We start from the raw sequence: 24209 nt of genomic DNA on the forward strand, positions 1-24209 counted from the left end.
GGATTTTTCCACTAGTATATGATCAATAATTAAACTTCATGGCAGAGCTCTGCAAAGATCTCTGGACTTTGGAGTCAGAGAGCCTGGATAACAATCCTAGCTTTGAACAAAATTCCTCTGTGCCCACCTTGGCAAGCACTTAACACAATGTTCAGGTGACGAAAAAGCCTTTTCTCATTACCCGACCTGATATACCTCTTCTGCCCCAGTCCAGCCTCTCAGTTCCCCCACCCCCATCATATTACCTTGCTTTATTTCCTTTATGACACCGATCACTACCTAGCAATAGTTGTCCTATTATTTATTTCCTTGCATTAGAATATTAACCCTAAGAGGGCAGAAACCCTTTTGGTCTGATCTACCATTGTATCCCCAACAGCTTCTGGCAAATAATAGATGTTAATAAGTAATTGTCAAATCAACTATTAGATAATTTAAGCCACTCCTTCTTCAGATCCAAATATTCTATTCCTTCTTCAAACACTTAGGCTTCATTATCACAAGCTAATAAAGCAACCAAATAAAGTTGTTGATGCATAATAGTACTAGATTTCTTTTAAATATTTCAGAATGGTTCTATCTGGAAACGTTCATTGAGATCCTATGTATTCTAGCGGTAGGATGGTTGAAGAAAACATAGGCTTACCTAGAAGACTATAGATGTAGAGTTTAGTGGGGAGTGAGAGAGAGGGAGCAGCAGACTTACAGACGAATTACAATAGAATACAAATGCTATAATAGAATTGTAAACAATGAGAAGAGTAGGAATTTCTGCCAGGCAGATGTCAGGTTGCAAGAGGAGTTTTAATCTAGGAAAGCTTATACAAAATAATGACATTTGAGCGTAGACTTAAAAACTAAAGAAAAAGAAAGAACTATTTTCCGCCAGAAGTCCCAGCATGAGCAAAGACACGAAGCAAAATCTTCCTGACATTTTTGAGGGGAAGGTACTGGTAAATGAGCCAGTAGGGTGGTTGGTGGTTTGGTCATGACAGACCTTCTTTACAGGGCTGAGTTAAAACATTTCTAGTTTTTAGGAAGTCAGGAAGTACCTCATTCTATTTCTGATAGTTCCAAAGAAATTGCTAAAATGCCTCTCATATAAAAGTAAGCAGATAACGTGGGAATCTGTCCATACTAGATATTGCAAGTTAACTTTCAGAATGTGTATCCTAGAACTGTAAGCCTGGGAAGATACTTTCAAACCCAAGCATACTCAGCATTTGGTGGATACCCTCTGTTTCTGCCCAATGAAAATAAGATTTTTGAGGCTTTTTTCCAAATTTATAGGAAAGGAAATTAAATTTTTTTCCATATGGCACTGACGAGAGGATGTAATTAAGACTAATGGAAACACATTAAGATTTTCACAACCCAAATGCTCCAACAATTAAATTTCTATCAGTATCACGGTCTGGTCTGGGTAGTAGTAAGGATTCCATCCCAAGAGATGGACAAACAGAAGATGAAATTACACTTTTCAAAAATATTTTTGAGGAGATTCATGTATCAGATCATGAGTTGAATGAGATGACCTTCTAAATCCTTTCTAATGCTAAAATGTATATATAACTAATATACCATTTATATACCATTAATATGTATTTATATAATATCAAAGTCTATTCAACTCACCTAGTAGTTTAAAACACCTACATCAGGTGCTGGAAACAAAAAGATAAATATGACATGGTCTGGCATTAAAACATAGTGCTTAAAGCCTATCATGTTATCTCTGCTTGTTCACACATATAAGTCAGGTGCATGGCTCAGCTGCCTGGTTTACCCAGCTATTTGCAGGATGAGGGATCACTGTGATCACCACATAGAAATCAATTGTTTCTTTGTTGTTCACTCCACTGATAGCTCCAAGATACACAGTGGAATTAGCATGTGGTTTTGGAGCCACAGTCCTGCTGGTAGTGATTCTCATTGTTGTTTACCACGTTTACTGGCTGGAGATGGTCTTATTTTACCGGGCTCATTTTGGAACAGATGAAACCATTTTAGGTGAGTAATAAAAGTTTGATGTAAGTACCTTCTTCTGTTGTCATTTTCAGAAAACATGTTGGCTTGATAAAAGCTAGAATAACTGGGAGATTTAATCAAACTATCTTTGGTTTCAGCCCTTACTATTAAAAATCCTTCTAATGTGTATTATTTTGCTTTCTTGGTTCAATATGTGTTTAGTCTAGATTAGCCTGTCCAAATAGAAACACAATGCAAGCCACATATGTAATATAAAATTTTCTAGTGATCACAGTAGGAAAAGTAAAAAGAAAGTGAAAATTACTTTAATAATATATCTTATTTAACCCAGTGTATTCGAAATATTATTATCTTAGCATATCATACATATTTATTTATTTATTTATTTTAAAGATTTTATTTATTTATTTGAGAGAGAGAGAATGAGAGAGAGCACATGAGAGGGGGGAGGGTCAGAGGGAGAAGCAGACTCCCTGCTGAGCAGGGAGCCCGATGCGGGACTCGATCCCGGGACTCCAGGATCATGACCTGAGCCGAAGGCAGTCGCTTAACCAACTGAGCCACCCAGGCGCCCCGATATCATGCATATTTAAAAGCTAGTGGTGATATTTTAGTCTTATTTTTTGGTTTTCAAAATCTCATAATTTAGCATGTGTTATATTTTAAACTGAAAGCACATCTCCATTCCGCCCAGCTCCATTGCAAGTGTTCGAGAGCTACGTGTAGTTGTGTGTGCCGTACCTGGACAGTGCAGGCTTACACTCTTTGTACTGAAGGGTGGTCCAGGCACCAGCAACATCAGCATCACACGGGAGCTTGTTAAAAGGAAAATCTTAAGCCTAACCCCTATTCTCAGTCAGGACCTACATTTTAACAATATTCCCAAATGATTCAAGTGCACATTGAAGTTTTAGAAGCACTGTCCTAGTGCAAATTTGCCTGGTGACAAGAAAGGAACAATTAAACATCCTGATTCTTAGACTCATCCCATAAAGATTTTCATTCCGTAGTGTGGCAGAAGAGACAAAGAACCTGTATTTTTACTGAGAGGTGATGTTTATAATTAGGCACCTTTGGGAAAGATGGGTTTATGGAATCTAAGTATATTTTTAATTGTAGTTATTTTCAGGTATAAATAACTTAGACGCTTTCTAAAAGTTTTGCTCCATTCATAATTCTAATATATTAGTAGTGACAAACTAAGACGGGAACCATAAATTTTCAGTATGGTATTAATTGCCAGCACCTATGACTGACTATTTGCATCCTGATTATGTTAATTCATAGTTGAATGAGCCAAACCTCATTTATTTTCCACTATAAAAAGTAAACTTAGCGATATGAGAGTAGAAGACACATCGGAAAAAATTTGCAATTACACCTTAAAATAGTCATTTTGCCTGGAGACCTGTCACAAGTGAGAAATCACCCTGAAATCTGTCAGATAATTCATACATGTAAAAAAGTGAAAATGTCAAATATGCAAAAGTTCAATTTAAGAAAAAATGCAGTACGATGGTGAAACTTTTCTAATTTGTATTGGATCTCTCTTCCTTTTGCTAGATGGGAAGGAATATGATATTTATGTATCTTATGCAAGGAATGCTGAGGAAGAAGAGTTTGTGTTACTGACCCTCCGTGGAGTTTTGGAGAATGAATTTGGATACAAGCTGTGCATCTTTGACCGAGACAGTCTACCTGGGGGAAGTAGGTATTTCACATGAGTACAAGTGACGCCACCCTGCATGGCAAAGGGAATCCTCAGTTTGGGGTCATGTGTGAGAGTCATGGCAGAGTTCTGTGTTGGCATCTTTGGATACTGAACGTCCAATTGTTTGATGTAATAGAGACTTCTTTAGGAATAAAATTACCTCCTAAGTTGTAGATTATTGAGGTGCCATTTATGGTACTAAAATAGTTCCCCTTGCAAGCCCTAAGAACTCCAGGTCAGAAAAGTATGGATGCACAGTGGATTAGGACTCTGTTAAATACCTCAGTTTTAAATGTTCTGCTTACACACATTTAGATTTTTAGAAGGTTTAAGCTAACCTGCATTAATTTCCCTAGGATTTTTTTTTTTTTTTTTTGCAAACATTGAGTTTAAGCAACACTTTTACGAAGACTGGGGTTTACTTGATTTTACTAAGAATGAGTTTGTGAAGAGAATGCATGGAGTTTTTCTTTATAGTACTCACTGATAATAATTAGAATATTTCCCTGTGGCATTTGTAATTTCCTTTTCCTCACTTTTGTTTTCTCGTAGTCCTATGCTATTAAACGCCCTCTTTTCTTGGGTCTGTTTCCTCCTTTCTACCAGCTCATACATTTGAGATGTAGTTTAATATTTTAAAAAGGCCAGTATATTCTAGAAACTTGAATTGCTGAATAATAAAAGTGCATCTCAAATTTTCAAGTCTACCCGGTAACATACAAAGTGATGGTCCATTTGAGTCTGTTTTAATAAATACCTAATAGCATTCCTAAACCCACTGTTGAACTTTGTGCTGTTGAAATGCATGTAATATGTTTATTCCTCAGCAAAACAAACTAGTTTTCCTTCCCTCCAATCCTGTTTATGTTCATCATTTCAGATGTTTTAAAAATGTCATATGGATAATGGAGATACAAAACAGACTTAAATGTTTATTTTCATTTTGAATTAGCTGGACCACTTATTTTATCTCCTTAGCCATTACCTAGAAGTCCATCATGCTAGTGTTCTACAGTATCATTTTGCCAGGAAATGATGACTTGATTATACAGTTAAGGGACAAATTCCACTCATTTTAAGACTTAAAATCCTAAGTCACTTATTCATCCATTTATTCATTCATTCTGCCATTCAACAAATATTTATTACAGTGTGAAAGTTATATAAAGACATACAGTATAACAGCAATGACCCTCCAATAGGGGTTGATAATTCTTTGAAGACTTCAAGTTCTACATAATTACTCTTGCATCTTGCTTCTGATGGTCAGTCCTTGTGATCTGCATTCTCCCTGCTGCTCTTCGTCCTCTTTGCCTCTGGGTCTCTTTCCATGCTTACACACGGTCTGCCTCCAGCAATACTGCGTGGAGTAGATAATTACTGATTCCTGGATTCTCCTCCAGGCTGCATATGGAATTTTAATTGCAAGTCTTTCCCCTTTGCCTCTGTACCTGTGAAGATGAAGGGGCAGAATGACAGCTTAGGGGAGTATTTTAAGGCATGAAATAGCTTCCCACAACACTAGTGCATTCCCTGGAATTGACTTCTATTGGAACCCCAGGTAAAGGATCATATAGTCCTAGACAAGCAACCTTGAGGAGATGGATTATTCCCAAGAATTTAGTGACAGGAACTAACCAGAGCCTTTGACAACAGAATAAAATTACACTGAATTTCCTTTTTCCCTGTTTCTTCTTCTTTTCTGACCTGAAGAAAGCATTTGCCTGTTAGCAAAGACAGACACGTCAGCTAGCAGCCTACCGAAACGCATGTCTTCATAGTAATGATAGGAGTTTAAGGAGAAAGATCTAGGGACTAATTTAGGCTCTAGAGCAGAGAGCAGAATAGAAAGCTGAGCTGAGAATGTGATGCCAGCCAAAATGCCATTCAGTGGGCTAGCCTTTTCTAAGTTCCTATTCTAAGGACATAGTGATACCAGTCTGAGTCGGGTAGGAGTCTGGCAACAGAGAGGGACTTTCAGAAAATGAATGTTCCTACTCTTGCTTTCCTCTGTTAGTGAGAAATGAATTTCCATGATTTTGCCTCTATAAAGATTATGTTTTTGAGTAGCCACTGGCATTAGAGAGTAAATACATGGGTATTGTTGGGGAGAAAGGGCTCAGGAGCTGATCTGACTGGGCTGCAGCATGCCATGTGTTTTGAAGAAATTGATATCTGTACAACCCATCTATTTCTCGTAATGCTTTTGAAGACCAGGGTTATAGAAGTATACTTGGCTTCGTGCCTGTTTGGAATTTTTGGGTGGGTGGAATATGGGCATCTGGTTTTCAGTATCTTGGAGGAGTGTGGCATTTATTGGACAGAGTGAGTGGGTGTAAGGATTAAGTTGTTGCAAATGTTCTTGGTAAAAGTTTCATCTCAGTTCTCAGGCTGTTACCCTGAGTTCCCTACACTTCCCCACACTACACTCAAGCCCCAGGCTTTTGGGGAGTTCTTGGCCAACACTAATCCCCATGGTGTTTTCTTTCTCAGTTGTCACAGATGAGACCTTGAGCTTCATTCAGAAAAGCAGACGCCTCCTGGTTGTCCTAAGCCCCAACTACGTGCTCCAGGGAACCCAAGCCCTCCTGGAGCTCAAGGCTGGCCTAGAAAACATGGCCTCTCGGGGCAACATCAACGTCATTTTAGTACAGTACAAGGCGGTGAAGGAGACGAAGGTGAAAGAGCTGAAGAGGGCTAAGACGGTGCTCACGGTCATTAAATGGAAAGGGGAGAAATCCAAGTATCCACAGGGCAGGTTCTGGAAGCAGCTGCAGGTGGCCATGCCAGTGAAGAAAAGTTCCAGGTGGTCTAGAAGTGGCGAGCAGGGTCTCTCCTATTCATCCTTGAAAAATGTATGAAAGGGACAACGAAAGGGGTAAAAAGAACCAAGGCAACTCCAGGAAGGAAGAGTCCCCTTTCTTTATTCCCAATTTCTTGTTTCACAGACAGAAAAGAATTCTGTCGAAGTCTCCCCCCAGGGATGTATTCAGGGTGACTGCATGACTGGTCGTTCCTCAGGCAATACTATGGTATTAGAATACTAATACAATTGTCGGTTTCCTCAGGCAATACTATGGTTTAGAATGGTCCTGCCACCAGTCTGTCACCAGTGTCTGATGTCACTATGTTCTTCGCAGGCAGACTTGGTTGATGCGAATTTCCCCTTTCTGCATCCTCTGTCCCTGTTCCCACATCTCTATTCCCTCTTCTCTCTCGTTGTTTATAATCTTAACAGTGTGGGGCAGCCTTTTGCTTGGATTTCAAGACCCCTTAAAGATAACTCATTTGCTAACAAGGTCTTAATGAGTTTCCAAGTCATTTTCTTTGTATTTTTACTCGTCGGTTAAACAGATAATCAGTGCCCAAATTAATTTGAGCTGATGACAATGAGCTCTTCTGCTCATTCTGCTGGGAAGTGCCCCCCCATCTCAGCCAGACTGACACCCACGCAGGACTCTATGAAGCAGTGTAACTGAAAGTGTTCCTTATGATGGTTTGAAAGGGCTTGCCTGCATTTTCTCCTACTAAATCCCTCGTGCCCTCCATCTCAGTCACTGATGTCATATTTGTCAACTTGAAAAACATACCATATTTATTTTTTATTGCAGTAAACTCCTAGATATATGTAGGTCGACCTGTATTTGTCACTTCATCTTCCCTATCTACTGTACCTCATATCAACCATTTAGAGTTTGCAGATGGCTCCACACGTGGTTCAGTCTGACAGGAAGCTTCTAATGGTGCTAAGAGAGAGTGAAATAACAGCAAAATGCTTTTAGGGCATTTTCTGGCTTGTGAGAAAAGCAGAGAACAGGGTGTTCAGCAGTTTGTCTTTTCATCTTAGCCTTGCTAATGTGAATATTAGGAAAGTGATTTCTCCTCACTTGTTCTGACTCTCCACTGTAAAATGTGGCAGTTAGACTCAATGACCTTGCAAGTTACTTTTGGCATTAATATTCTAAGAGAATTAACTGGACCACCCAGTATTTTCCATATTTTATTCCCTGGTACAGTTAATACGCTCACTCCGAACAAGTCAGTCTGAAAAGCCTCTTCCTTGAAACTTGTTTTACTTCGTTTTAAATAAGATTGTACTGTTCTTACGACTTGGAAAAGTGAAAACTAAGTCCAGAGTTTACAGAGTGGTGAATACCTGCGGTGTACATATATCCATACATATATATATACACACACATATATATACGTATATGCACACACCCATGAATTATATGTGTATATATATCTACATTGTATAATATATATATATATACACATGGATTATATATGTGTATATGTATGTATATGTGTATATATATATATGCACACACCCTTATGTACACATGCATGTGACTTTAAATAGCTATTGGCACAATATTACAAACCACTGGAACTCTTAATCCAGTTTTTAAATTATGTTTTTACTGTAATGCTTTTGTGCCGGTGTTTTCTGTACATTATTTGTAAATTCACAGCTCACAGAGTAGTAGTTGCTTGTTCTCGCCTTCCCTAAATTAGTATAAATAGCTTACTGCTGCTCCATTTGGTCTGGGTGCAGTGGAATCTGTTGGACACAGAGCTTCTATGGTCACTGCTGAGCAGTACCAGTCCTCTGGCATTAACTGATCATCTACTCTGTCACAAGCACACACTCTTAGACACTAAACTATGGTAATCTCAGTGTTCAACTACTAGGGAGATGAATCTCTACTTGGACTGTTGAGTAATAGAGAAAAGGAAAATAAAATACCTATAAATAAGCCTGAGTTTCCTATGAAACACCATAATTCATAATTTAAGGGAACCCTTATCCCAGCATTATGGATGTTGATAACCAATTCTAAAACTATCTCCTGCATTTAAGTGTCCTTCAGCCGTGGTAAAGTCCATAATAAATCATTTCTCTGTAGTGGAGTTATTATTTTAAATTGAAGAAAAGAAAAGCTTCATGAATTCTTGACTGTAAAACTATGGTATGGAGTCATTCTTGGATCTGTTTTGTTTTTGTTTTTGTTTTTGCTTTGTCTTACTAATGCTTTTCTTTATTACAAACCACAATTACTCCTCCTGTTAACCCTTCATCCTCAAGACCAGAGGAAAGCTGACTCCAGATAAGCTTTGAATATCAGTTGCATGAGCTTTAGGTAATGGGAAACAGTCCCATCACAAGGGACCATTCTCTTGCCAATGCTGCATTCTTTTGCACTTTTGGATTCAATATTTATCCCAAATGATTTTGGGTACCCCTAGAAACTTCTTGATATTCTTTTTCCTATTTATCTACTGGTCTTTGATATTGAACTTTTCCAAATGCTAAAATCTAAAACATCTCACATCTAAATGATATGTCTCATTCTCAGAGAATTTTGTTTCAAGGTTTTTTTGTTTGTTTTATGTCCCAGAAGATACCCGATACAAAATTTTTGAAGGAGGTGAGGAAATATAATTTTGACAGCAAGGAGAAATCGCTCTATAATATTAAACAACTATGTCTCTAATGTTTAATAAAAAACCTTAATGGTTTTACATACATGATATAAAGATCTTCTTTATTAAGTTAACAAAGAACCATGACATATAAAGTGTCTAATTACACAATCATATAAAATTTATTTATCTTCTATATTGTAACTTAGGTGATTCCCTAGGATTCTAATAAACAAGCACTCCATTGTATTGGGAAAAAAAGCATCACTCCACTTGCTAATTATCCATTTCTTTCCATAGGTTTTAATATTTTAAGATTATCTTATTATCTTTTTTATTTTATTCATAATGTATTTTCCATTTTCCATTTGATTTGTAAATTTGTTTATTTTAAAAATAAACCATTTATTTTCAGATTTGAATTTTATTTTGTGCATGTGTTTTATGTCTTTATTTTCATCTTTGGGCATAAGAAATGAGAATAAGAAGAATTAATGATATGCATAAAAAGAAATGTTAGAAGTTACATTAGTTAAATTTCTCTTTCTGAGAGAAATCTGAGAAAAATGGGAACTTTATATTAAGAACATTTTCTTTACATGTGAATAAAAGAGTTATTTAAATAAAATGAATTGTTCTAGTGTGCCAGGTGTGTGTGTGTGTGTGTGTGTGCGTGTGCCCATGTGTGCCTGTGTGTGCATGTGTGTGTGTGGTTTTGTGTGTATGGAGACAGAGGAAGAATAACAGGGCAGCAGAAAGAGAGCAATGGGCTAGGAGATTAAATGTTGCTCTAGTAGTTTTTAGTCACATCTATTTTAAAGTAAATAGAATTTTTAAAATTTATTATTCACTTATAAGTCCACATATTAAGGTGATTCTCTAAAGTTACCATGAAGAATTGACTCAAATTCAATTAACATTAGCCCTACTTTAGTTTAATATTGTGTTCACTAGATTTAACCAAAGTGATTAATTCAAATGTCTACTATGTGTAGACATTTACATATAGGTATTTTTAATTTTTAATAATCCTGTAAGCTTATTCTTATTATATGCATTTTATAGATGGATGAACTCAGACTTAAAGATATTAAGATAAAAACAGAAATAAATGGAGAAACTAATTGAATTCAGATTCATCTTCCAAATTAGGTACCTCCTCCCCCTCCCTTTTTTACTACACTTCACGTTTTAAGAAAGAGAGAGAGAGAGAGACATTTGCTGCCCTTGCATACACCAATAATCTACCTAGAGAACAAAATTACAGTCCTAGTTTTCTTTTAGGTGAATTCCAGGGAGATTATGACTTTTAAAGGCAGGAGTATTCTAGAGTGTTGATTCTAGATCAGAAAACATGAATTCAAAATTTAGTACCACACAAGAAATCTGGTCTCATCAGTATATAGCCACACCTTACCTTTTTGAGCCCAACAGAATAAATGATCTAATTTATGACTCCCTCTCCGAATAACCTTCAGCATTAAAAAATAACAATTCACATCCTCAACTGCAGTTTTTACAATATGAAAAACATTAAAATATGCCATAAAGGAGGCAGCTTCTTTCAAAGTACTGTGTGAAGACCTTCAGGTATAGCCCATATCCCATGTGATAAGTATCTTCTCCATCCATTCCTCAATGTTACGGAATTCCACCACTCATATCTGTTTCTTTAGCATTGCCCTATTTCAAATGCAAATTTTACATTTTCAGGATGGGGTACCAATTAAAAAAAAAAGAACAATCTTTCTTTAGAGGATCTAGGATAGCACTTTATTTTCAACAGTGATATCCCCATTGGACAGAACATACATTTTCTTAATGTGACTATTTTGAAGTAAAACACACAGTACACACACATGCATGCACACACAATTTGAGCACACAAATTTCCTTTTGTTGAAATCCATCCATATTACTTAAAGGTTATATCGTATTTCTCATGAGATGGGAGAAGCAGTACATTTTCTACTTTTACATTCTCAGGTTTATGAAAGGCAGCTACACAAATTCTCAGTAGGACTGGGACAAAGGAGTTTCCAAAACACACACACACACACACGGGCTTTGAAGATAAGTGAAAATTTAGATTTATCTTTTAAGATCAAACTTAAAATTCTCTAAAACTACTTCACACTCTTGACAAAACTAGTTAAAATGTCTTAAAAATTGAGCACATGTCTCTTCCAATTACCCTTCAAATTCATGTTAAATTTGCTAATTGGAAAGAACTAATCTGGTAAGGAGCACAGCTCCTTTATTCTCTGTAAATTCATAATGATCAAATTCACTGCAAACTTCCAGCTTGTCTTCACAGGCTAGAAAGTCTCTCCATCACTGTTTCATCCCTGGCCCCAAAAGAGTAGGTACTCAACCTCATGGTCTGTCTGCAGCACCTGTTTTCAGCATTGTCAATGGCTGTGATTTATACATTTGGAAATTCTTTCCTTCAGAAAATCACATTGTTTAATCCCTTAAATCTCATGATGAGCTAAGAACCACATTTATCTCAGGGACTTTCCATTGGAATCTCTGGATAAACCCACCTCAGTAACTATTAAAAGTTAATGCTTTGTCAGAAGTCTTAAACTAATTGATTCCTGCCCATTGTCTATGTTGTTACCCCTTTAAATGATTCGTAGTCCAATTCTTCACACATATACATGAAAAAAGGAGATTTTAGTTGATAACAAAATCAATACTATCAACTATCTGATGTTGTGTCCAAAAATTTTAAGAATCAAGAGATATAACTGTGTGGTTCTTAAGAGATGGTAATTCCCTATTGCTCTTTGCTGGTCAGGCTGTCTGGAGCATTGTGTTCAGTCCAGTTCAAGATATGACTCTCAGGAGGTATATATATAAACTGATGATTATTCAGAGGAAAATGATAAAAGTGGGGGAAGAGACTTGATACATGTCTTCTAAGGAATAAGATAAAAATTCTAAAGTTGATCTAAATTTAAAAATGAGAAGAAAATACAGTGAGGTCAAAACAGTTGTGAAATATTTTAAACATTTGAAGATATCAGATCTAAGACCACCAGATAAAAGAGGCAGGGAAGAGTATTTCAGAAAAAATAATTTACAAACAGCTGAAATTAGCTGCCTTTTGGAGGTAGTAAATTCCTCATCCTTGAAGGTAGCAGAGTCTTGGCAATCATTTATAAGAGTGGCATAAATGAGATTCATTAACTGGGTAGATTATTTAACACTGAGATCCTATATTTTTTTTTTAAGTATTTTATTTTTCATTATTTTTTATTAACATATGATGTATTATTTGTTTCAGGGGTATAGGTCTGTGATTCATCAGTCTTACACAATTCACAGCACTCACCATAGTACCTACCCTCCCCAAAGTCCATCATCCAGCCACCCTATCCCTCCACTCCCCTCCACTCCAGCAACCCTCAGTTTGTTTCCTGAGATTAAGAGTCTCTTATGGTTTGTCTCCCTCTCTGGTTTCATCTTGTTTCATTTTTCCTTCCATTCCCCTATGATCCTCTGTCTTGTTTTTCAAATTCCTCATATCAGTGAGATCATATGATACTTGACTTTCTCTGATTGACTTAGGCTAAGTGAAAAGTCAATCAGAGATACTACATTCTTAAGTGTTTATTTATTGCCTCTCCTTTGTAGGATGGACAATGATGAACTACAGTTTGTGGAAGTTTTCACTAGGCATTGTCCTATCTTTCCATTTTCCTATAGATACAGTGGAAGCAGTTTTTGACTTCATTCAGAGAAGCCGAAGGATGATTGTTGTCCTGAGCCCAGACTATGTGACAGAAAAAAGCATCAGCATGCTGGAGTTTAAACTGGGTGTCATGTGCCAGAACTCCATCTCCACCAAGCTCATTGTGGTTGAGTACCGTCCCCTTGAGCATCCACACCCAAGCATCCTGCAGCTGAAGGAATCTGTGTCTTTTGTGAGCTGGGAGGGAGAAAAGTCCAAACATTCTGGCTCTAAATTCTGGAAGGCCTTGCGGTTGGCTCTTCCCCTGAGAAGTCTGAGTGCCAGCTCTGGCTGGAATGAAAGCTGTTCTTCCCAGTCTGACATCAGTCTGGACCATGTTCAAAGGAGGAGAAGTCGTTTGAAAGAGCCCCCAGAACTCCAGGGCTCAGGGAGAGCTGCAGGCAACTCTCCAGCCCCAGACACAATTTCCAAGCACAGAGGGAAGCCCTCTGCAGCCTGTCGTTGCTGTGTCACCTACTGTGAAGGAGAGAGTCATCTCAGGAGCAAGAACCGGGCAGAGATACATACCCAGCCCCAGTGGGAAACACACCTCTGTAAGCCTGTTCCCCAAGAATCAGAAACTCAATGGATACAAAATGGCACCAGATTGGAACCCCCTGCTTCCCAGATCTCAGCCCTTGCTCTTCACCATTTCACGGATTTATCCAATAACAATGACTTCTATATCCTATAATTACCATGTGGTGGGTGGAGGCTGCTATCTATCTATACCAGCCCTCTTTGTGTCATGAACCTATGGGAATAATTGACATTTTTATCATCTAATGGACTACCAGACTGTGTCCCCTTTATTGACTTTTAAAAACTATTTATTTCTAGGAGACAAAAGACCTGAGGACCTGAATCCAGAATTATTGCCTCTAATGGCCTCAGAAGAGCACACTCTTCTTGGGCCCTAGAAGGTCAGTATGTGAAAGTTGCCTAAAGTCTGATCCTCTGTCTTGCCCAATGGTTTCAAACTGAGCAAAGAATTTAAGTGTGTTTCCTTTGAGTTTGTTGATCAACCTCATATTATGAGTCAGTCAGGTGTACTTGGGCTATGACACTTAAACTATGTATATTCCAAGAGAGCATTGTGGAAATGAGTTGATTGTGGTGGAAGCTGTAAGATTAAGTTCTACTAAAAGCCTACAGCACATTTTCCCTGGAAGAACCAAACACACTCACACAGGGATACATGGTGTTCTATCTCACTGTAAACTAGTGTTCTATAAACTGCCTAAAGTTGTTAGCATCAATAAAGTTATATTTTTATGTGATTTCATTTGTACTAACAAATTTTTACTTGTCTTTCCCCTCTTCTTTTTATGGCTTTTGAATTCATATCAGAAGAGAATTCCATTTCAGGAAATCAAGACTTGGTTTAGGTACTAGGAAAGTTTGAGGTGTCTCTTTAGTTTCTTTCTAACGTGTATGGAGGGGAGATTGGGGAAAGGACAGAAAGAGAGTGAGAAAATGTTTCAAATGAAATGGAAGTTTACACAAAAATCTCCTATTTTTAGAACTGACAGCTGAAAAATTCAGTATTGTTAGGGATTCAGTGTAGCATTTGGTGTATGTATCCCTTCTTTGCATTCAAGATTCTGAAGAAGGGATAGTCAGTCCACGTGCCTACAAGAATCAGAAAGTAAGAAAAAAGAGAAAAGGGGGCTAGATATAAGCATAATACACATGCTGTCCATCTAATACCCATATGTTTAGGGACATAGGTATAGGTACATATTTCTTTACTTGAAACATTTTAACACGATCATAAAAGGCACATGGCATTTGATCTACCAGTGAGGGAGATAATAGAGATGATTGGGCCTGTGGGTAACTGAAGAATATTTCTTAAAAAGGGAGCATCCTCTACTCAGCTCCATCATGATAGTTGTCACTCAGCCCCATTGTTGGCAGATTGTACAGTTTTTCAAAAGAATCTAAAAATTAAGATTTGTACGTAGTCTCTCAACTACAGGATGTTTTAAATTTAAAATAAAAGAAAAAAAAGAACCAACCAAAACACATGAACACGTAGTCAGCCTGAGGGCCACTAGTTTGTAATTTTAGAACTAAAATATTCACCCACAGAGTATATATCTGAGTGGGGATTCAAGTGTCCTTGGCAATACTGAGACTAGAGAACACAGGCAGGACCTAGGACATAATGGGACACTTTTATTCCCTCCCCAAATAAAAAACATCTGAATCCTCAAAAATAAGGCTGATCTGACCTACCATTCATCAGAGGAGGAAAAAAGCCAGAAAATTGTGTGCCTTCCATCTACTCTGATGGATGAGTACAGGCTCCCTGTCTGGTGAGGTTACTCTAAAAAAAAAAATAGAAGCACAATCTACTCCCCCTAAACAGGAACAGAACAAAAAGAGCAAAAGACCATACCAGGCGTGAGCAGTCACCTTCAGTACATTAGTGCTGGCTGCTAGTTAGCTATGGCCCAATGAATGTCAGCCTTTCTCAGTCACTAATAGTGAAGGATGGGTGGAGAAAGAAGCCACACATTTCATCCCACTACTCCACTTGGAGAGAAAAGCAGAAAATCCCTTCTCTGTTGAAACAAACTATTACATCCTTTTCCTGTTAAAAGAAAAAGATGTGAGAATAAGGGACACCCCAGAGTAAATGTGACTCATCATGGAACTTGTAATTAGGAAATGACAGACCACCCTACCTGAATATCTAGCAGAAAACAATCCATATTCTATATTGCATTTCTTCTTGAACAAATTAATCCAACCTTGATGTATGTTCAAGGATCTTCACTTGGAAGACAGACAGCAGTTTCTCTCCCAGTCTATTAAAAGGGAGTACTGTATGTTGCTCCAAATCCTAAAAAGGGAGAGAATGTTTTTACCCATAATCAGTCTTATTCCTTATCAGCTCAGTGTCCCAACTACAAAATATCTTTGGAAAAATTGAGAAACTACTCTTGTCATTTATGAATTATTTTTCGTGTGTGAAAAAAATAAAGGATAAGTGGCAAAGGCATGGAAATTAAACATGAGTTCTTATGAATGAGTAGCCAGATAACCGTGTTTTCAAAAGGTAAGTTAGTTTTGGTCAGTATCAATTTCCATTAACAATATAAGGACAGTGTAAGCACTATAAAGTCATAGCTTTTGGCGTTAGCTACACAGGGGTCAGAAAGGTAATGGACCATATTCCTACTGTATGAAGAAAGGCTAGGAGGTTATGTTATTAGTCTCTGACCAAACATTCCATACTTGAGTGTAATATTCATTGCCATTTATTTCAATGAGGCAAATGATAAGAAAATTTTCTCATGGGTCATGCATATTCATAACTGATATGATTGCAGGTTAAATGGATATCATTTACATAGGAATGTTGCCTATTTAGGAGCAGGAGTTTTAAGTCAAGTAGAGATGAATGTGAGTATTGCTTCTCTACTAATTATCTGTTTGACTATGGGCTCTCTGGGCCTCAATCTCCTACTAGCTAAAATGGAGATCATATTAACCTCACTGAGTTTTGTGGGCATTAAATGATAGAATGCATGTAAGTGCATAGCACAGTTCCTGGCGCATTATAAGTGCTTGATAAGTGTTGGCCAGTACTATTGCCGTGAAATCATGCTCATGGTTGCATAAACTTATATTTGCATAATGATTTAAGACTCACAAATTGATTTTGTATGTCTCACTTTTCTTTCCTTATCTTTCTTTTTTTTAAATCTCACAAAATGCACCAAAGTAGTACATAGCAGGAACATATTATCCAGGTTAAGTGACTTTCCTAATGACACTCAGCCAATTAGCAATATGGTTGGGCCTGTAATCTAGGCTTCTGACACCTGACCCAGTACCAATTCTGGAACGATTCCTATAAGATTCATGTGGAAGTATTTCTAATTGTAACTATTTAATTTGAACCATTATACATTCAAATCAACAAGTCAATTAATGTAAACCCACAAGCAGCTAATTAAATGTCATATCAAGTGTCTGATGTGTCATCTGGCCTTGTCATATTATGATTTTATATAATTTCATTTTTTAATATTATAACATTTGTTTAAGAATTTTAGAAGTGGAACCATTTTTTTTGTGTCTTCCAGACTTTATGATCAGGTTATAATTTTTCTCTCAAAATAAATTATTTGTATTTGTCTTAATGGAAAATAAAAATGTATCCACCATTTACCTTGAAAAACAAATTTAGTCTTTCAGCAGTTATGATTTACACTGTGAGTTCTAGTCACCATCTCTTATAACTAGTAAAACCTTGAATAAAGTATTCACTTCCAGTTTGAAAAGTTGAAATGGTAAAACTAATGTGCATGAAAATGCCATCAATAATAAATTAGTCTAGTTATAAAGCTATATGAACACAGGACAATCAATCCCTACAGCAATGGTTTCAAAATTTTTGTGTCTAAAAATTGTTTGGGGGGCATCTTACAGCAGAGATCCTGGGACAAGTTCCTCCCCCGGGGGAGATGATTTATTGGGTACTGGGCATTGTCTAGGAGTCTGCTTTTTGATATTGTGCCCTTGATAATTCAGTTAAGGTATTCCATGGGTCAACTACTACTTATAAGAATTCTTTCAAACCCTTCCCATATTTTTTATATTATTATTCAGGTTTAAGAGGAGGAAAGTCTTATTAGAGTCTGGTCCAAGGCTTCTCAAAGTGTGTTCCTTGATGAATCCATATTGGAACTATTTTGAGTTCATGTAAAAATGCATATTTCTTGACCCATCCAAGAATAACTAAATGAAGATCTCTAGAGTGGGGGCAGATTTGCACTTGCAATAAACTTTCTGGGTGATTCTGATGCACAAAAAGTTTAAGAACCATTAATTTTATCTCTCTTTAACTCCTTTTTTACCCTTGTAGGCTCTGATTTTCTCCAGCCAAGAAGGACTACAAATCATCCTTTTAACAAGGTGTTTGCAGGCAATAGATGAAAATATAGGACATGTTTAGCCCTTGAATTGCTTCGACACAGGAGACAAATAGAGGAGTGGTTGGTACAGTGTATTTCTAACATATGAAGCATCAAACACTGACATTTGGAATCTGGTAGGATTGCTGTGGTCATCACATGTATTAATCAGATTCAGATAAGCTATGCTCTGCTAACAAATAACCCCAACATTTCAGTAGCTTTATATAACAAGACTTATTTCTTGTTTATGCTATATGTCCATATAGGGGCTTACACTTTTGTAGTTTTGCCATCTGAAATGTGTGGCTTCCTGCTATTCTAAACTTCAGCCTAAATATGACACTTAACCACTCTCACTTACAACCCATTGGTCAAAACTAGCTATGGCACTGATCTAGTCATAGAGAAGGCTGGAAAATGCATTCTTCCTGTGTTCTTGGGAAGAGAAAATGAAATGGAACTTGGTGAACACATAGGGTTGTCTTTGCCTAAGAATGAGATATTGAGATTGCCTGAAGAGGCAAGAGAACTACAACTGGAGTTATGTTACATACTTTGATAATGAAGAAATGGAATGATTTTCCTGCCGAGACCCCACCTCCACTTGCCAAGGTGTCAAGTCAGGTACTTATGAAAAAACAGTGTACAGAAATGAATAGGGTTTGTCCCTAATTTTCCTAAAGGAAAGTTGTTGAAGGCATACATAATAATTACAGCTCCTGGTCAAGAAAAAGCATTCTTAAAAATTGGTAAGTTTCTGTATTTGGTTAATTTCCATTCAGTGACTTTAGGTAGTTCTCTAAGAATGTGATGCTCAAACCATCTGTCAATGAGCCATTTCATTTTTGAATATCCAGGGAGCCTCAGAAGGATTGAAGACATTTAGAACACAGCAGAGCATGTAACACAGTCATTAGAAAGCCTCCCTTGATCTATTTATCTGAAGAGCCAAGTGGGGAATTCAAACGGAACATGCTAGAGACCAGATGAAGGAAGAGACAAATGCTGCTCTGGGTACTATGAAGTCAGCTGCTATCTACGCATCTGTTCTCTCTATAATTTGGACTCTCTGTATTAAAGATTTGAATTTTTATGACTTGTCTAATGTTGTGCAGTATCATTTGGTCATGAAGAAATCTCTCTTTGGGTTAGTGAAGATCAGTGCTTAAGGAGCCTCGATCCATACTAACAAGTTATGACGCTGAACAAAGAAAAAGTTGGATTGCTTAGGATAGTAAGGATATTATTGACATACTCAAAATTCTCTAGAGAGTAACTTACGAAGCTTTTCTCTTGGATAATACAAAACACTTATAAATATTTAAATGGAAAAAAAATTGGCTCTTTGAAATGGGCTCATAGAAAGAAAGCAGAAAGATTCAAAATCTGGACTCAGATCATGAACTATATTATCCTACTTTAGGTGATGGGAATTTTAATACTCTGTTGCTGTATTGAAAAAACAAAGTGGGGTGTCTGGGTGACTCAGTCGTTTAGTGTCTACCTTCAGCTCAGGTCATGATCCCAGCGGCCTGGGATAGAGCCCCACATCGGGCTCCCTGCTCAGCAGGAAGCCTGCTTCTCCCTCTCCCACTCTCCCTGCTTGTGTTCCTGCTCTCGCTATCTCTCTCTGTGAAATAAATAAATAAAATCTTAAAAAAAAAAAAAAAAACAAAGTAAGATCAAAGCTGATATGTTTATTTTTCATTTAAGACACAAAGCCATACATAAAACTACTTTTCTATTGTCAAAAACTATGCTACATGCTTGCAGTGAGTTTATAATTCAATACCATGTTTTGAAACACTTGAGGCAAGTGGTTCTTTTAAAAAATTGCACATATTTGGGGCCTACCTCAGACTACTAAATCTCCCAAAATTATTTAGATGTATACTTTTGTAAAGAATAATGGACTTAAGTACCTTTATAATATTTGCAAATGTTTCTGTGAGAAATCAGTGATAACACATTATAAATTTGGAGAAAAAAAGATAAAAGGAAATCCCGATCTTTTAGTCAATATTTTTTTTTTCTTAAAAAGCAAACCTTAAAACTCACTGCCAAATACTGGAATTTGAGCCCTTTATTTCCATATCTTACTTTGAAATTTCATAAAATAGGAGAAAAAAAAAGGTAGATAATAAAATTATAGAAATAATCAATGTAGTTAATTAACGGAGAGCCAAAGAAGGTTGGAACGCTAGTATTTATTACATCCATGTCATCAGTCATCTACAATGGGACAAAATGTTCAAGGGGTAACTTGGCTATTGGCAAAGACAATTAAATGCCTTCTAAGAAGAACCAAAAGAAAAAAAGAGAGAATAAGTGAACCCACTCACTCATTTACAAACCTTAGTACTATAACATAGAAGAGACACCCAGAACAATTGCCACAGCTAAAATGTGGAGTAAGTGTCAGGGTTTGGGGAATAAAGCTGAATGGTCACTTCTAAAAATAAGGGCTTTTGATATAGTGGAATCAGGAGACCTGAACTGCAGTGCCAGTTCTCTTTACTGTGTGATTTCAGACACTTTTGCTCTCAAGTTCTTAATTTCCCCACATATTATATGGGTACAATATAATAGCTACCTCATTAGACTGTTGTAAGGGTAAAATAATAAATGTGAGCCCCTAACATCTGTAAATTACATGTTTGGTAGTGATATTATTATTATTATTATTATTATTATTATCATTACTACATTGTAAAAGAAAGCTGCAGAAAAGAAAGAGGCTCAATAGAAGTTCCTTAACCTGCTGAATACTAGGGTACTGTCCAGAGCACATAGTCTAACTGTAATCCTTCATAACGTAAAAATTAAAGAATAAACAATACAATTTCATATGACTCTAAATGTTGAAGACTATAAAAAAAATCACAGATTATGAAAAAGTAATTTTTTTAAAAAATGCCATCTGTTTTGTACTACCATATAACCAACTATCTAATAACAGCTTAAAACAACAAATATTGATTATCTCACATTTTCCGTGGGTCTGGGTCAGGAATTTGGGAGAAGCTTAGCTGGGTGTTTCTTACTCAGAGCTACTCATGAGGTTGCTATCAAACTGTTGACCAGGGCAAAGTCCCTCTGAACACCACCGGGGCTGGAAGATCCACCTCCAAGTGCAGGCACATAAGTTTTGGTTGGAAGCCTAAGTGCCTATTTGTATGAACCTCCATAGGCTGCTTGAGTATCCTAGTGACACATACCTGGCTCAGCCCAGAGCAAGAGATCCCAAAGAGAGAGAGCAAGGAGGAAATCACGGTGCCTTCAAGACCTAGTCTCGAAACTGACGTATCATCACTTGTACGATATTCTATTGGCTAGAAATGAGTCTAAGCCCCATCCAAATTCAAGAGGAAGGGAATTCATCCCTATCTCTTTTTTTTTTAAAGATTTTATTTATTTATTTGAGACAGAGAGAATGAGAGAGAGAGAGCATGAGAAGGAGGAGGGTCAGAGGGAGAAGCAGACTCCCCGCCGAGCAGGGAGCCCGATGCGGGACTCGATCCCGGGACTCCAGGATCATGACCTGAGCCGAAGGCAGTCGCTTAACCGACTGAGCCACCCAGGCGCCCATCCCTATCTCTTAAAGGAAGGAGTATCAAAAAATTTGGGGACATCTTTTAGAGCCAGCACTATAACATAGACAACCATTTATTTTTCAGTTGAATAAATTCAAGTCCAGAAAAGGAAAGTGACAGTTCCTCAGGCTTCCTAACTTTGTCCCTAACATAGTAAGCTAACTAGCTGTAGAGGTGTCACAACTCAAATGAGAGCTGTATTGTTCTGACTAGGACATTTCTTTTTCCTGGTGGAAGATGAAGAATGGGGAAGAATTCAGTCATCGGTAGTCCCGGTTACCTCTGTCTCCGTTTTCTGCCTGTCTGCCTCACCCTTTCTTTCTCCCTTCTCTATCTCTCTCTCTGTGTCTCTCTCTAACTCCTCCTCCCTCCTTCCCCTTTCCCTCATTCTGTTTTAGTCCACAAAGAGACAGTAGGCTCTAAAAGTTGCAGGAGGATGAGATGAACAAAGCTGATTAGTCACATTCTTGGTCTGGGGTTTGAGTATTGAAACACCTTTTATTTTAACCTCTAAAGTGATTGAAAGTGACTGTTTATTCCAAAAAGCAGCCAATGAAAGAGGAAAAATGAGGAGGTAACTGCTTTCTCTGAAGTAACCCAGCTTCTCATCTTAGCTCTGAACTTAAATGGTTATATACAAGAAATCAAAGCATTTCTCTTCTGTATCTCAGACTTCTGAGCCCCCAAAATGGATAGAATTGGACTAGCAAGTCTGTAGGATGTTATCATTCTATGCTTCTTTGATTCACTGAGTAATCCTCAGATAACCCCTTCTCCTCCTCCTGTGTCACACACATCAGCATCCAAGGTTTAGTGAGATTTGAAAGAATATTTAAAAGGTGCAAGTGTTCTTCCCAAAGAGTCATAAAGAATGCTTCTCTCTGTTTAGACCTAGTTCCTGTAATGCATTTCTCCCTTGTGAAGTTAAACAGCTAACTTCTGTTCTCCTCCCTTATCTGCTGCCTATCACTCTCTGGGGCTCATGGCTATGAGAAGATATATCAAGTTTACCAGGAGCCTACTCATAGTTCAACTCTGGTGCCTCCAATTTCTCTAAACCAATTTTAATCTTAAGTCTCAAGGTCACTACTTTGTAAACAAGACTGAACAAATATTACCTTTTGTCTTCCTAACAGTTTTATGCCCTTATTTCTTACCCATGCAAACCTCAAGCAACCTTCCTGTTGTGATACATATCCATGTATTTCATGATGCCAAAAAACATAAAGGGAGACTAATTTTGAAATTACACAGTGTAGAAACAGCAATAGGAATGAGATCTGAGTTCTAATCCAAACTATAATTCTTCTCCTTCTTCTTCTCTCTCTCTCTCTCTTTTTTTTTTTTTTTGCTTTTGCTATGAGACTTTGGGGAAAGCACTGAACTGCACAATGTTCTCCCCATCAATACAATTCAAGGATCGCTATGTGTCTTTCCATCTCTGATATTCTAGGAGTTAGTGTAATAGTAACAAAGCAAGACTTTCTTATGTATTTCAGGGTTACCCATGGTTCTCTCCAAATAATCTGAAGTCAGATGTCTAAGAAAGTGCATAAAATGCTAGTTAAGTTGCACAAAGTGAAACCAAATCTCAGAGATCTCTCCTCTCCACTCATCCTGAGTCAATTGCTTGCCAAATGTTGTTGATTCTACTTCCAAAAAGCTTTTCAAAAATTCTCCTCTCTTCTTCTCCCCAAGAATTCTATGAATTTAAACTACATATGCTCCAAACACTATTTCCTGAATATGCTGTGTAACTTTTATGCTCCATGTGCCTTTGCTAATATTACTTCTGCATGGAATGCCCACTCTTCTCCTCCTCCCTGTAAGTGCTCTTTCAATGTTTTCAAACCTATGAAACTTTCCCAGGCAGTGTTGAATGCTCCTTCCTTTATACTTGTGTTGCTCATAACACTTCTGTTATTGAATTATAAATTTCTATCTCTCCCTTTCACCTGCTGTACTGTAAGCTCCCATGGGCTAATGCTATATATTGAATCTCTAATTTGAGCACTTAGCATGATGACAAGCACATAACAGTTTTTCCATTCATGTTTCCTTAAACAAATTAATTATCATGACCACTATCATTGGAAACAAAGTAATAGAGCTTTTCCTCTTTCTTCTATTTCCCCTCCATTATAGATGCAGTGTTGTACACAAGGCACCATTTTAGGCTTTTGTTCATCACTGTATAAAAAGAATTCCAATATTGGGATCCTGGGGTTCCCAACACCACATCCAGCATCACTAATTTTTGCCCTTGGCATTGTTTGAGGACAGATGATCCATGACCTAGTAGGGGTGGAAAGAGCCCCAGCAGTGCCATGCCTGGCCTGGTTCCCACCCTCACATTAAGGACTCCCACCCCTGCTACACTCTATCTGCAATAACAGCTGAGGCTGGAATCAGTACCATGCTCATCGGCAGATGTTCTGTTTGTGATGTTGCTATTAAATAGGCTCAAAATGACAGCTGTGATAAACATGCTCTACCTACAGTGTTCCATAGAGTATTTCTGGCTAAGGAATTCAAGCAGAAAAACATTAAATGTATTTACTGTTTTAAAATCTACATGATATTAGAAAAATGAAATAATGTGCTGTGTGGATTCAGGGTCAGTTGGTAATTATGGCATGAGTTCTTCCAAGAGCCCTGGATCATATATTTTTTTCCCCTGTGGGTCAATATATTCTTCACAATCTATGTGACAGCTCTCCTCTCCTCACTGCTTCTGTGGTTTAGGACTCATCACCTCTCCCAGTGGCTTTTTAGTTTATTTGAAGGTCATCAATCTCCCCTCTCCAAACTTGGGT

General features: G+C 37.4%; 1 protein-coding gene across 1 annotated transcript in view; it reads left to right on the top strand.

Annotated features, from left to right (window-relative positions):
• Positions 1-9549, top strand: part of IL1RAP (interleukin 1 receptor accessory protein) — a 121058-nt gene extending 111509 nt beyond the window's left edge. The window contains exons 9-11 of the mRNA XM_081814056.1: positions 1867-2010; positions 3553-3696; positions 6194-9549. Coding sequence (XP_081670182.1) covers positions 1867-2010; positions 3553-3696; positions 6194-6561 — 656 coding nt within the window. The 3' untranslated portion in view covers positions 6562-9549. The remainder of the gene's footprint in view (positions 1-1866; positions 2011-3552; positions 3697-6193) is intronic.
• The last annotated feature ends 14660 nt before the right edge of the window (positions 9550-24209 follow it).

Source organism: Leptonychotes weddellii, chromosome 1 (assembly GCF_054177405.1).
Source record: "Leptonychotes weddellii isolate Sample4059 chromosome 1, ASM5417740v2, whole genome shotgun sequence".
NCBI lineage: Eukaryota > Metazoa > Chordata > Mammalia > Carnivora > Phocidae > Leptonychotes > Leptonychotes weddellii.